At 52.9% G+C, this 13,687-nt stretch overlaps 1 protein-coding gene across 8 annotated transcripts in view; it reads right to left on the bottom strand.

Annotated features, from left to right (window-relative positions):
- Npas2 (neuronal PAS domain protein 2) overlaps window positions 1-13,687 on the bottom strand; it is a 151,485-nt gene that overhangs the window by 31,536 nt on the left and 106,262 nt on the right. For all 8 annotated transcript variants that reach the window (XM_023717549.1, XM_023717547.1, XM_023717548.1 and 5 more), the window contains 3 exons: window positions 13,289-13,378; window positions 6,492-6,612; window positions 5,382-5,495 (listed from right to left, as the gene is read on the bottom strand). In XM_023717549.1, coding sequence (XP_023573317.1) covers window positions 5,382-5,495; window positions 6,492-6,612; window positions 13,289-13,378 — 325 coding nt within the window. The remainder of the gene's footprint in view (window positions 1-5,381; window positions 5,496-6,491; window positions 6,613-13,288; window positions 13,379-13,687) is intronic.

Here is a 13,687-nt window from a genome sequence, read left to right as displayed (position 1 = left end):
GCTGTGTGGAGGGGACGCTGTGTGGAGGGGACACTCTGTGAAGGGGAGACTGTGTGGAGGGGTGCTCTGCTTCCTTCTCTTAGTGGCTGCAGACAGACACACAGGACGCATGGGCCTTGCCTTCCTCCAACTGTCCAAGCTCAAGTCCCCGTTCCCTGTCTGGTGTGCCTGCACCTGATCTCTGAACTGAGACAGCTCAATTAGCGCAGCTCAGGGGAAAAACAAGACTGGAAGCCCTTCCCCCTCCCCTCAAGACTCCAAAAGCCACCAAGAACCTCAAAACTGCCAAATGACAAGCTACAGAAATCCTCAGGACACACGGTATTAAAGGCTGAAAGGCCTCCGCTCTGCCAGGCTCGCAAATCTGCTTGTGTGGTTAGAAGCCAGTAGGGAAAAGGGGGCCAGGGAACTTTTATCCCCTGTGTGCGATTTCTGGAAGCCCAGGGAGGATGTTGGCCAGGGCGACCTATTTGGAAGCACATCAGCCCCTTTTGAAATACTGCGCTCCGGGGCTCAGTCGGGTATGCTCAGATCCAATGCCAGGGCAGGAGCGAGGGGCAGAGGGAGCTCTGGACAGGGCTGGCATGGCTTCTGAGGACCCCGCAGCAGAGGAGGCCGCCATTCTGGGCTTGGTCTAGTGTACAGGGCCTATGGAGCACCTGGGGTGTGCTTCCGGGGCACCATGGGCCCCGCAGTTCACTGGAAAGTAAACAGAGGGCTGGGGTCTCTGTCCAAGGGCACCTGTGTGCTCTCTTCCCTCCCCCCCTTCCCTTTCTCCTCCTCTTCCTGCTTTCCTAGGAATCCCTCACAGGGTGAGCACATCTCGAACACATCTTGTTCCCACTGTGTTCTGAGTTGCCTCCTTACAGAGAGGATGGAACACACGGTTCTCAACCCCAGCCCACATGCTCCAGGAGCTCTGGCTGGACTGGTTCACAAACTGTCCTTGTCATCTCCTGTCGGGACAGAGACCACTTCTGATCCCAATTCCAGGCACTCAAATTTCCATGTGTGTTAAAACTCTAGGTTAAAGGGGTGACATTAAGACAGGCCTGGTGCCAGTGAAGCAGAAGACCCAATACTATTATGGACCCCTGAACTCTTTTAGAATATTTTGCTGAGTTTACACACCTATAATATTTAAATGATGGAACAAAAAAAGGGGATACAGATGAATGTCCATTTTGTATCTGTGTATTCAAAGTGGTTAGGACAGATATATAGTTACATGCTCTTAATGAATAGAGGGATTTGTTCTAATCGTGTTTGTAAATAGGATATCATGTCCACATCTTGTACAGCAATTAACCACTAGAAAGAATGTATGCAATGTGTTAATTATTGAAACTGTCCTACCAATTTGGTCTGAAACTGTCTCATTGCTATTTGTTTCTCAATAAAAATATGGGAAAAATATGTGTTCAATGGAAAAAAAAAAAAAAAAAAAGACAGGCATGGTGTAGGGAGCTGCGTGTAGCCGCGCCCTAGGATGGCGCCGGTTTCCGCCTTCCACCCTCTCAGGGGGTGTGCGCTCCTGGTAATCACCTGTCCATAAAAGGCCAAGGCTTGGGCTAATGCATTGCTTCTGCATACCTGGACCAATGGACAGTACATACGTGGCGCCCCATGATTGGAAGCCCTGAGACTTATAAGCTAAGAGCAGGGGCCTCGAGGGGGAAGAAGGCTGATGTAACAGGGCAATAAAAGCTGCGCAGACACAACCAGTGGTCGCGTCTTCCTTGCTGGCAAGGCCGCGCGCGACAGCATGGTGGTACCCACCAATAATCCTAGCACTCAAGAGGCTGAAGCAGGAGGAGCACTGTGAGTTCGAGGCCAGCCTGGACTACACAGTAAGACCCTGTCTCAAAAAAAAAAAAAAAAAAAAAAAAAGAGCCGAAGTCCTGGCTCCTTTCTCCTCCCCATCCCTACTCTGTTGGAGGCAAACGATGACATTCTAAGCACCACCTGTGGGTCCAAATGGGCCAACAGTTGCCGCGATCCTGGTGAATCTAGAAACTTCCCAATCAAGCGGGCAATGTCACTGGCCTGCGCAAAGGCACTCAGGTCTCCTGTCCCTGTAAATACCCACCACTCAGCCCCTGCACTGGTCCCAAGCCTGAAAAATCCCCACAGCTACCTGGGCCAGCAGGGGAGCAGGTGGGTGCCGACCTCTAGTCCAGGGTCACTCAAATCCCTCATGGGCCCAGTCTCACCCTCTCTCCTCCAAGCCCGAGGGCTGTGCATTGCTTTAAATTGATACTGGAAAAACTGTACAAATAAAAGCTGTGTGAACAGCATGGTGGCGCATGCCTATAACCCCAGCATTCTGTGAGGCGGGAGGATTTCAAGTTGGAGCCTAGCCTGGGCAATTTAGTGTGACTCTGTCTCAAAAAATGACATAGAGGGCTGGGGATGTAGCTCAGGGCAGAGGCCGCGGGCTCCATCCCCAGCACAGGTGTGCGTGCGCACACACACAGGCTACCTGCCTTGTAATGTTTCAGCGCATGCACACATTGAAATGCTGTGTCCAAGCGAGTGCGGGCCTCGCCTCAGTCGTCCCCGTCTCGGTGGTAAGAGCCTCCAGCACCTGTCCTCTGTGTGTGAAATAGGGGTCGCCATGTTTCCCTCCAGTGCCCTTCCTGAGTCCTTTGCTTTAGGGTCTGGGCTCTACCCTACATCCACATTTGCATCTGCATCCACACACAGCCCTGCTAATTTTGGCTTCTGCAACACTACTTGCTTGATTTTCCATTTTCTACTTCTAATGTTGGGTGTTAGGCAATAACAGTTTTTTCTTTTAAAACACAGGATTTCCACGCATTCTTCCAAGCAAATGAAGTGCTATTAAAAAAAACAACAACAAAAAAAAAAAAAAAAAAAAAAAAAAACCTAACAGGTATTCAAAACATGAAGCCTGTTTCCTTAAAATCCTCAAAGATGGGATAATGACCAGTGCTTCAAAGGACAATCAGGCAGCTCTGCAGGAGAGCTGCAGAAATGTAAATTCACACTGCTGCGCCTGCCTTCCCAGCCAATCACAGGTGATTCCTTAAATCATGGCTGGCACTGTTGCCATGGGGACAGCTGGGGCCGCATCCCATAGTGCCCACAGCCCTCCTCCAGGGTCTGGCTAGGTGAGAGCTCCACCACTGAGCTGACCCCAGCCCCTCCCCTCCTTTTATTCGCCCAGATCAGTGGTGCAACGCAAACTCATGCTCTCCAACCCTCACCACCAGCCTCCTTCAGGACTTTTCACATTGCAAAACTGAATCTCTGCTCGTTCAACAACTCCTTCCCCCTCTCCAGCCTGCGTCTCTGTGAACTTGACCATGTGGGGCCCCTTCTCTATGCGGAATTAGACTGAGCTTATTTTAGTTAGTCTAAGGCTATTCCAAGCATGCCTCTGCTGAAGCACTTGTCAGAACCACTTCCCTTTTCAAGGCTGAGTAATATTCCACTGTAAGGGCATGCCACACTTTTACCTGTTCACCCCTGATGGGCACTGGGCTTGCTTTCCCTTATGGCTACTGTGATAACAATCCACAACACCTTGAATCAGACTCTCAGGTTCCTGGGCCTCAGCATCTTCAGGCCAAGGCCTAAGGATCTGAGTTTTAGAAAGCTGCAGCATCTACAAGAGATGACAGTGTCTATAGGTGGGTTGTAGAAATGCAAGTTCACACAGTGCGCGGGGTTGGTGTGGTGCTGGGTTTTCTGTGAGGCGCCTCTTAGGTCTGGTTCTCGGAGCATCCCAGCGGCTGTCCTTCCTTTTTTGTGTGCCATTAAGTATCTGTCTCTGAATTTGGGGCAAGCCTTTCAGGGGAGTGGGATTAGGCATGGCTGCACCTGGGCATTGCTTAGCTTTGCTCAGCTTGGCGCCCCCTTTGGGAAGTGGACTCCCTACCCCTTCCAGTCGCTTAGGCCGCTGGAGTCCTGGCAGGGTCTGTCTGCCAGGGAACCCACTCTCCAGGCAGAGGGCCCGGGCGCAGGGCCTGAACGTCACTCTGGCGGGCACACATCCGACAGATCCTAGGTATTTATGCAAATGACATGCCACACAGGGTCATTTGAGGTTGAAGGGACAATCCTGGTTAGCGTCAGCCCTGGGACTGTGAGGCCAGCATCCTGGGTGGCTCCTGTGGGCCGTGGGGCTGACTGGCCGAGCTGCCAAGTGCACAAGGACCAGAAGTGAACGCTAGCGAGGGAAGCATCGGACACCGAGCACTGTGCTCACTCCCTCCTCTGTCTCTCCCCCTGCCCTCCCCTTCATGTTTTTTTTTTGAGACAGGCTCTCACTATGTAATGCAGACCAGCCTCGAACTCGCTACGTAGCCCAGGCTGGCCTCCACGCCACGGCGACCCTCCTGCCTCAGCCTCCCGAGTGCTGGGATTACAGGCATGCACCGCCACTCCCAGCACCACTTCATCTCCGCAGCTCGGCTCTTGGTCTTTGTTTCCATTTGGTATTTTCTTCTGCCCTCTTCTCTCCCGTCCCCATGCCCTGTCAACACTTTCTTCCATTTTCCTCCTAGCTTTGCTGTTTTAGCTCTGTCAGTGCTGCTTATTTTGAGTGGAGCTTTGAGAAATAGCAGACAAAATGCAGGCTTTCTGCACTGGGCCGCAGCGGGACGGGCTCCTGAGCTCCTGGCATCAGAGCCGTGTCCTTCGGCGTGTGAGAGGTAAAGGGGTGATGAAGCCTGGAGTTCACGCTTCTGCAGTCAGGGTTCGGACAGCTGGCTAGCTGCATAAGCTCCGGGAAGACTGCACTGCCTGCATCTCCCGTGGGATCCTATAGCCAGTGCAGCCTGCAGCGCCTGGGAAAAGAGCCCTGCGCTGCGCATTAGGGCGCGCTAAGCAGGAGATCCACGGCCAGGTCTGTCACCTTGCGCTCGCGGCAGCACTGGGAAGAGGACCTCATGCAGAAAGCAAGGTTATGTATGGGCTGGGCATGGTGGCGCAGATCCGCAATCCCAGCACTCGGCAGGCTGAGGCAGGAGGCCCGCCATGAATCTGAGGCAGGCCTGGGCTACACGAGGAGCGCAAGGTTATGGCTTTCTGCATCGCCGCCGTGAAGGCCTCTTTGGCAGCGTGCTGGTGGAGCCTGCTTTTTATTAGCTCTAAGTTGTTTCCCATGGTAGAGTTCTTTCATCAGCTCGAAAATAGAGTCACATGCAGTTTGGGGGTCCTGCGTGCAGCAGCAGAAACAGGTGTTGGGGTGTGCACCGAGGGCCCAGAAAACATCCAGGGACCTCAAAATCCAAAGGCGCGCGTGGAAACAATTCCCCCCAGCCCAGCCCAGCCCAGCCCGCGATTCTCAGCTCCTCCCGCACACGGCTGATCATGAAAGCCACTATTGCAATTACAGGACAACGAAAGCTTACCATTGTTGTAAGAGCGAAAATTTCCTACAAATTTTATGTATTCATAAGTTGGAAATTCCTTTGGGTTCAAGCTGCCTCTGAGAAGATGGCAATAAAACTCTAAATCGTTGTCAGCTGGGCCGTCACAGGAAGAAGAAGAGAGAAAGGAGACAGCATTACCCAGACTGCAGACTAAACAAGCCTCTCCCTGCAGACCCCCGTGGGACGCAGCAGAGCGCAGGCCTGGCCCGCGGTCTGCTCTCAGGAGGCCTGACTTCCCAGTGCCTTCTAACCTCTGCAGCGTGCCTTTGTTTTCTTCCGTGGCTCCTGCATACTCTGCATTCTATACTTGGACCCAATTAGTCTTAATTTGCTCGCAGATGTCTGTGGTGGGTGATGTCGGCCTTGATTAGTTCCGCTTGTGTCATATGGTATATTAAAATAAAGCTGCTCATACAGAGCCATTCTCTTTAATTTAATCTTTTTGCTTTGCTCTGAAGTAAAATCAGATGTACGACAGGGCAAATTATTCATGGAAAATAGACTGAGGCCTGAGCAGGCCCAGCGTCCCTGCTGCTGCACAGAGCCCGCCCTGCTTCCCTGAGTGGTATGGTTCGCTGACACACGGCTGCCCTCTGGCCAGGTCACCAGATATTTTGATAAAAACTTTAACAAGAGTCTGTAAAAATGAAAAGGAATATAAATAACCAGAAGACAGCCTCGGGGGATAGAATTTAAATTTCTGACCTAATTACTCAATCATCAGTTGGTTACTTGGTATTATACAAAATTAGCATTTTAGTGTCCCCTGAAATAACAAATTTTTCCCCTGCTTCTCACACCGTTTTTTACTAAAAGACTCTCATGGAAATAAAGATTCTCTTGTCATACATGCAAAACAAGTTATTATCCTTCAGCTCTCTGCTTTCACATTTTCCAAATAAAAGCTGAATGTCTTACGTATTCCAAACTCCACTTTTAGCTCTCAACCTAAAATACAGCTCAGAGGATCTTGGAAAGGATCGAGGCACGAGGAAAATTAGTCCTCCCTGCTTAATTCACTCTAGCTTCGCTTCAGAAGTGAAATTTGTATTGTTTTAGATCTGGTAAACCCAGCACCGAGCAACTTACATTTTAGGAACTCCGGGGAGGGGGACCCCGTCAGGAGCATGTGAGAAGAAAGCATTTTATAAACTTCCGAATGTTCTTGCTCCGGGAGGAAATTTAACAAATTCTGATCCATGACATCCGACTGCAAGAGAGAACACAGAACAAGGGTGTGCACGCCACAGAAGCAATCCCTGAACGCAAGGTGAGGCCTGATGCGCGTCACTGGTCAGACCCAGTTTCTGAAACAGAAAGCCCAGGATCCCGCACTGAAATCTGAAAGGTTTTCCAGGCACTGTGGCTACGGTTCTTTGGCAGAGAACTCACGTAGCATGCACGAGGCTCTGGGTCCCATCCTCAGCACCATGAAATAAGTCAGTAAAACAGAAGTACAAATAAAAGGGATCAGGGTTGTCCCTGGTATCCTCCTGCGGGGAACCAAGCACCAGACTCGTGGAAAGATCGTGCAAGATCTGCTCAGAACGTACACACAGCCCCTCACAGACCACAGGACAGAAGCTTGGCATGGCGTAATAGATGCTCTGAGTAGCTGCTACTGTCTAGGGAATAATCCCAAGGAAGAAGTTTAGATGTGTCTGGCACAGGCACAGTTTTCTCCCAAACATTTTTAGTCTGTAGTTGGTGGAGTCCTGGATGGGGAACGGGCAGATAGAGGGTCCCCAGCACTTTTGCTTCTGAAAGCTCAGGGCTGAGCCGGATGGGCACAAGACAGCAGAGACCCCTCTTGCTGGAGGAGCCTCGGTTCCCAAAGCCCTGCATCCCCAGGGGCCAGCAGGGGCAAGCGGCAGGTGCCATGGAGTTGCCAATCGCTCATCCAAATGGCTCAAGCGTGCACGGGTCCCTCCTGGGCCCCCAGTGCAGCACAGGCCACCTACTGACTTCTGAAAGGTCGCTGATGACTGGCGTTGCCCTTTACCCCTCAGCACTGGATGCTGGTCCACAGAATACAGGCAAGCCAGAGTCTGGGTACAGCCTGTCCGAGAGGAGCGGGAAGGGCCTTGCTCGGCGCCTGTCGGGAGCTTCCAGCCGTGCGGCTACAGAAGCACTGAAGTTTCCATTTCATTTTATGTTCACTGAAATCTTTTGTTTTGTTTTGAGACAGGGTCTCGCTGTGCAGTGCAGGTGGGCCCTGAGCTCACTTTGTAGCCCAGGCTGGTCTTGAGCTAGCAATGAGCCTCCTGCCTCAGACTCCTGAGTGCTGGGATTACAGGTGTGTGCCACCACCCGGCTTCGCTGGAATCTGAATAGCTGCACGCAGCTGGCAGCTCCCACACAGGACAGTGGGGAGACTGGCACGTTGCTCCCTGCTTCAGTTTCCCCAATAGTCAATACACTCCCTCAAGCTCTAAATACCATCCAAATACACACGGGTGCCTGGGCTCAACCTTCCAGCTGCCGCTCAGAATCACACGTGTCCCCTCGGTCATCACTGGGTCCCATGAAATCCTCTCCCATTCCTGGGTTTGCATCTGTGAGTGTGGCATCGCCGATCAGTCACCTGGCCACACCCCATATGTACCCCTAGGTGTCACCTTGGCTTCTCCGGCTCAGGCTGGACCTCTGCCCCCAACAGTGCCCACATGCCACCTAGCTTCTCCCTGTGACTGTCCCTTCACCACTTGTCTGATGCCGCAGTTCTACCTGTGCTTGGGCCTCATCCTGGCTCACTGGGACGATCTGCCCATGCCACTGCCCTTGCTGCACACTCACTGGCCACGCAATCACTGTTGGCTGCTGAGCCCACGAGGGCAGCCGCTTTGCCAGTCAGCAGCAGCTGCAGTGTCAGAGCGTGGCTTGGTCACCTTGAGGTGACGCTGAGACACCGGTGCTGCCACCTGTGTTAAGCATCACACGGCAAGCACTGGCTAAATGCTGGGCAACCAGGCACTAAACCTCGCTCACCTAGTGCCAGTGATGTCATCATCAGAATGTTCGCAGCCTTCAGTTCAGGGCAGAGACTGGCTGAGAAAGGAGACACTGAGTATGCTGTCCTGAACTGAGCTCTGGTGGTGTGGTGGGGACCAGATGCTCCAGACAGAAGGGGGCTACTGAGCATCGTGTGTGTGTGTGTGTGTGTGTGTGTGTGTGTGTGTATGTGTGTAGGAGCCACAGATTCAGGGGACCGTCCAGACTCAAGAGCGTGTAGGACCTCGAGGCAGCAAAGGCAGGCAGGACAGATGTCCTGGCTTCTGACAGGCCTGCTTTCACTCTTTCACTCAATGACGGTGAGAAAGAAATGCCCATCCAGTAGGAACGGCACTTAGGGTTTTGAATTGGGGTCCTTTCATGGGCTGGCAAACTGTGGCCCAATCCTCTCTGGAGACCCCGATGGTGATACTGAACCACAGCTATGAGTCAGGTCCAGGAACCACAAGGGGACACAAATGACACTTGCGGGGCACTGTGCTACTCAGCGAAGGTGCCTGGCCGCTTGGGCACAAGGCTTTTTTAACCTAGGTCAGTGGCTGCTCTCAGGGGCTCTGGCCAGCAGCCATCGGGAGGCAAGGAACAGCTGCCATAGGGCTTTAGGCGATTCCACTGTGGCCCCATGGGCGTGAGAAGCCAGTGGAGACGGGCACAGTACACAAGACAACCAAGGGGGGATGGAGAGAGGGCAGCGACAGCTTTTATCCGGATGTCCCCCTAAAGCCTCATGCATCTCCATGTACAACCCTCAGTCCCCACTGAGTCTCTGCCATCATTGTTCAGCCCGCTTCCCTACCTTCTTTCTGAGCTCTTGATTTTATTTTAAGCCCCTTCCCTCTAGCATTTTTAGCAGATGACTAATGTTCACGGATGACAGTCGGCTTTCTTCTTAAAGAGCTTTCAGAAACTTTAGGGTGATAAGTAAGTTGCTCATGGGCTCCACTGCAGGCTGCTGCCCCAGGGGGTGCAGCAGTGGATGAGGCTTTGGCCTGGTGGCTCTCGGGGGCAGCCGTGGGTAGGTGTGTTAATCCACAGGGCCCAGAACTGTGCTTCTCCAGAGTGACTACTAAGCCATTTCTGTGTGCTGAAAACTGCCACAAATAGCGACAAGCTAACAACTTAAACCTGAGTGCTGATCAGAGGGAGCATTACATCTGCAGCTGAATTGTTCCTTGAGTGAGCTGAGCTGTTGATTAAAATAATAGCAATTACGGGCCTGAGGGCAGCGGTGCCACCTGCAGCAGCCATGTCCCATTATCAGCAGCCGTGCATACCTGTCCCGGGTGCAGGAGGAGGCACTCTCCCCACTTGTCTCAGGCTGCAGTATGCAGGGCAGCCCCTTGCTGCGCTGGCCAAGAAGCCTGGCCTGCACTCCATACTTGTTCCTCCATGTTTTTACCATGTGGGGCCTCAGGGCCATGGGCAGGAGCTGCCCCTGCAGCAGGACTGGGAGCCTCTGCCCTTGGAACAGCAACCCTAGCTCAAGGGCACCAGCAGGTGACGGGGGCTTAACAGAAGCACCTGGAAGGCCGGGTGCGATGCTGCATGCCTGTCATCCCAGCACACTGGGAAGCTGAGGCAGGAGGCTAGGCAGGAGTTTGAGCTCAACCTGAGCAATTTAGAGAGAGCCTATCTCAATCTAAAAAATAAAAAAATGGCTGGAGATGCAGGAGCGGGGTGTCTGGGTGGATGCTCTCCGGAGTGCTTGCTGGTGGATGTTGCTACCGGCCATCAGGAAGGACGGACAGATGTAGCAGCACTTCCCAGTCCCCCCCCCCCCCGGAACAGGTGCAGGGACTAGAGCACGTTTCTGCAGTGGAATCCAAGGTCAGAGAACACCACACTTTGACGAAAGCTGGGACGGACGCCTGGAGCACAAGGAGCAGTCACAAGAGGCGTCTCCACTGTGGAAGAGGACTTCCACGGTGCTAGGCCTAGGGCAGGTGGGCAAAACATCCCTGTTGCAGAAGCCCACCCCAAAGCTGCTGGAGGCAGGCCTGACACTGCGAGGGGAAAAATCTACAGCAGGAAACCATTTCATGCACAAAATTCTTAAAAATATTGTACCAAGTTACCTTTGGGCTGTGTACCCACAAGGTGCACAGGAAACACAAATGCGTTTTGTGTTGAGACCTGGGTGCCACGCCCGCAGGAGCTCATTATGCAAATACCTAAGCACATGCAAATCTATGCAAACATTCCAATAGCTAAAAAATCCCAAATTGAAAACATGTCTGGTTCAAAGCATTTTGGATAAGGGATACTTACACTTCTCTGAATTATAGCTTAGTGATTAATTCAAAGTTGATAAAACTACAAAGACAGATGATTTTAAAAATCAGGAAGACAGATCCTCTCTGTTGGCAGCAGCAGCACGGGAGCTCAAGGTGATGGGAAAGAAGCAGACACGAGCTTCTACAGTCTCGGCCTTGGTCATGTTTTCCTTCTTTGCCAAGGAACTGCATGTAAGGCCTCTGCACTGAGATACACCCTCAGACCTTTTTAATTCTGAGTTGGGCTCCCGCTAAGGTGCCCAGGCGCTGGGTTCAAACCTGCCACCTTCCTGCCTCGGCCTCCCAGTGCTGGAGTGAGAAGAGTGTGCCACCTCGCCTGGCTTACCCTCTGCTAGTTCTTAACCACAGGGACGATTTGCCTGCCAATTCTATCTTGGCCATTAAATTAAATCCTGCACATATGTTTTATGCACACATCTTTACAGATGTATAGAAAAAAGCAGAAAGATAAAAAGTTTTGTATAAATCTAGAGCTGGACCAGGTGGGGGCCTCAGCAGTGGGGCAGGCTCAGGGGAGAAGGGCTGAGGGATGTCTCCTTTTTGCTTTGTTTTGTTTGAGACAAGGTCTCACTTTGTAGTTCAAGCTGGCCTTGAATTTCCTACATAGCCCAGGCTGGCCTCAAACACGTAGCGATTCTCCTGCCTCAGCCTCCTGAGTGCTGAGATTGCAGCTGTGTGCCACCATGCCCAGCTCTGATTTCATGGTAAACTAAGGCAGGGGTTCTGTCTTTCCTTTTCTGCAACCTGTTCCCCTGCTTGTCCCTACTGATATCCCTGAAGGTGTTCCCCTTTCTCTGCGAGGGGGCTTCGTGGAGCCCAGCCGTGGACGCATCCTGCAGCCTGTAGGTCTTGCCTGACTTCCTTCTGGGGAGACTGGGTCATGTGTGCACCCATTTCTCGCTTGGGCACCCTGCTGAGCCTGTGACCTCCCGGACACACACGCCCCTCTCACTTCGACTCCTGCCTCCGGAGTCCCGCTGATTGGGCCTGGTGCCAAGGCATGGTGCCAACTGATTGTAAAATCACTTTCTGCTGTGAGCTTTCTTTTTCTCAATCAAAATAGCTAAGAACTGCTGGGAGGCTGTGTGGGCAGGGACATCGCTGAGCCAAAGGCTGCCCCTGGAGCGCTCGTCTGTGTACACCTGAGACTCCAGCACTGGCCAGGCAGGGGAAGCGCAGCCTGCCGCATTCCTGCAGCCCCACACACGGCAGGTCCTGTGTGGAGCGTGCCACACCGGTCTTGCTACTGGGACCCACAGTGGTCACCTGTCCCGTCTGTGCTGGGTCTTGGCCAGCCAGGTGTTCCCAGGGGCCCTATCCACGCAGCCCGACTGCTGGCTTCCAGCCCGCCCGCCCATCCTTCCCACTCTTCTCTGTGCCCTGCAGAATTCTGTGTACAGCTTGAGAACCAAGCTCTGCAGCCCCAGTGACTGAGTTCAGACTGTGACCCCCGCCCTGTCTGGCTGTGCAATCTTGGGTAAAGTAGGCTACCTCCCTATGCTGGCTGCCGCTTGCTCACCTGTGACAGCATAACGGTAAGGGTCATCAGGACAGCAAATGTGACCTGGCCTTCAGGCCTTCACTCTGGGCCTGGCACCTGCCCAGGTCTTCGTAATCATGAGCAGGTGGCCGCGCCCTCTAGTGGTGCCTGCGCCCCCTAGTGGTGCCTGGGCGCAGACAGTCCTAGGTCAATGAATGTTGGTCCTTAGTGGGCCGATGGGTGGAGTTTCAAAAAAGGTGGAAACCAGGGAGGAAAGGCAAACTCTCTCCTCCCAGCCCTAAGGATCAGATCCAGGGCTTTCACACTGAGCTACATCTCTAGCCATTTGAAACTCTTTCTTATGAGACATGGGCTAGCTAAATTGCTAAATTGCCCAGGCTGGGCTCCAAGTTGGAATCCTTCTGTCTCAGCCTCCTGGAGTGCCAGGATGACAGGGAGGGCACCACAAGGCCCAGCCCCAGGGGCTTTGGAAATGCTGTTAGCTCTCTGGAGAGGGACTGGGCTCATGCCGAGGAGTGAGTCAGCACAAAGTGAAACAGGCAGAGCTGCTGAGCAGCGCTGTCCTGGGCGGGTGCCCAGCAGTGGGGGCAGGGTCAGACCCTCTCCCCTCATGCTCTCCCAAGACACGAGCCCCACCATGTGCTCCCAGCTGTCCCGCCACCAAAGCCTCACCACTGCCAAGCATGACAATCTAGCTGTGACCTCAGACACGGCCCTGGGGGACCCCCAGCCTCACTCCAGTCTGAGTCATCTCTGGTCCTCAGGTCCCCCTTGGTTGACAGGGATGTCTGGGGTGCTCTGGGCTCTGCTGTGCTGTGATTCTCGTGGCAAGAAGGCGGCTGCGTGTCCCTACCCTAGGCCTGACCTTGCTGCCATCAAGGCATTGTGCCCCTTCCGGGGTGACACAGTGCCGCACCTGCCCTTCACCAGAGACCCCGAGTGGCCCAGTCTGGTCCTGCAGGACTCCTGGCTCTGTGTGAATCGCTCTCCCAATAGACCTCCCTGCACCACCTTCCAGCTAAAAGACTCCAGGAAAAGATGACAATGTGCACAGCCAAAGGCATGCAGCAGCGACTCACCGGCAGGTGCCCCAGGAGAGGCGTGATGCTGTCGGAGACGTACAGGATGCTGCCGTCCGTTGTCACCGCGATGATGAAGCCATCCAATGCCTGCAGAAATCGCAACATTGGAAAACAGCTTAGCAGTGCTTTTTTTTTTTTTTTTTTTTAAAGAGAATAACAAATAGCAAAACAGAAAAAACCATCAGAAACAATACAGAATTTCACTAAGCAGGATGATAAGAATTCAACGATAGTTGTTATATTGTATATCGTTGTCTTCAAATTAGTTGTTCAGATTACCAGATATAAGCATGCAGTCAAAAAGTTATACAAAAAGGGGCCGGGGAGATGGCTCAGTGGAATAAGCGCTTCCCTGGCAAGCGCAAGGGTCTGAGTTCAATCCCCAGTTCTGAAAAA

This window comes from Octodon degus, unplaced genomic scaffold, assembly GCF_000260255.1.
Source record: "Octodon degus isolate 3935 unplaced genomic scaffold, OctDeg1.0 scaffold00052, whole genome shotgun sequence".
In the NCBI taxonomy this organism is placed as follows: domain Eukaryota; kingdom Metazoa; phylum Chordata; class Mammalia; order Rodentia; family Octodontidae; genus Octodon; species Octodon degus.
The sequence above is the reverse complement of the archived record's forward strand: the minus strand, read 5'-3'. Positions and strand labels throughout refer to the sequence as shown.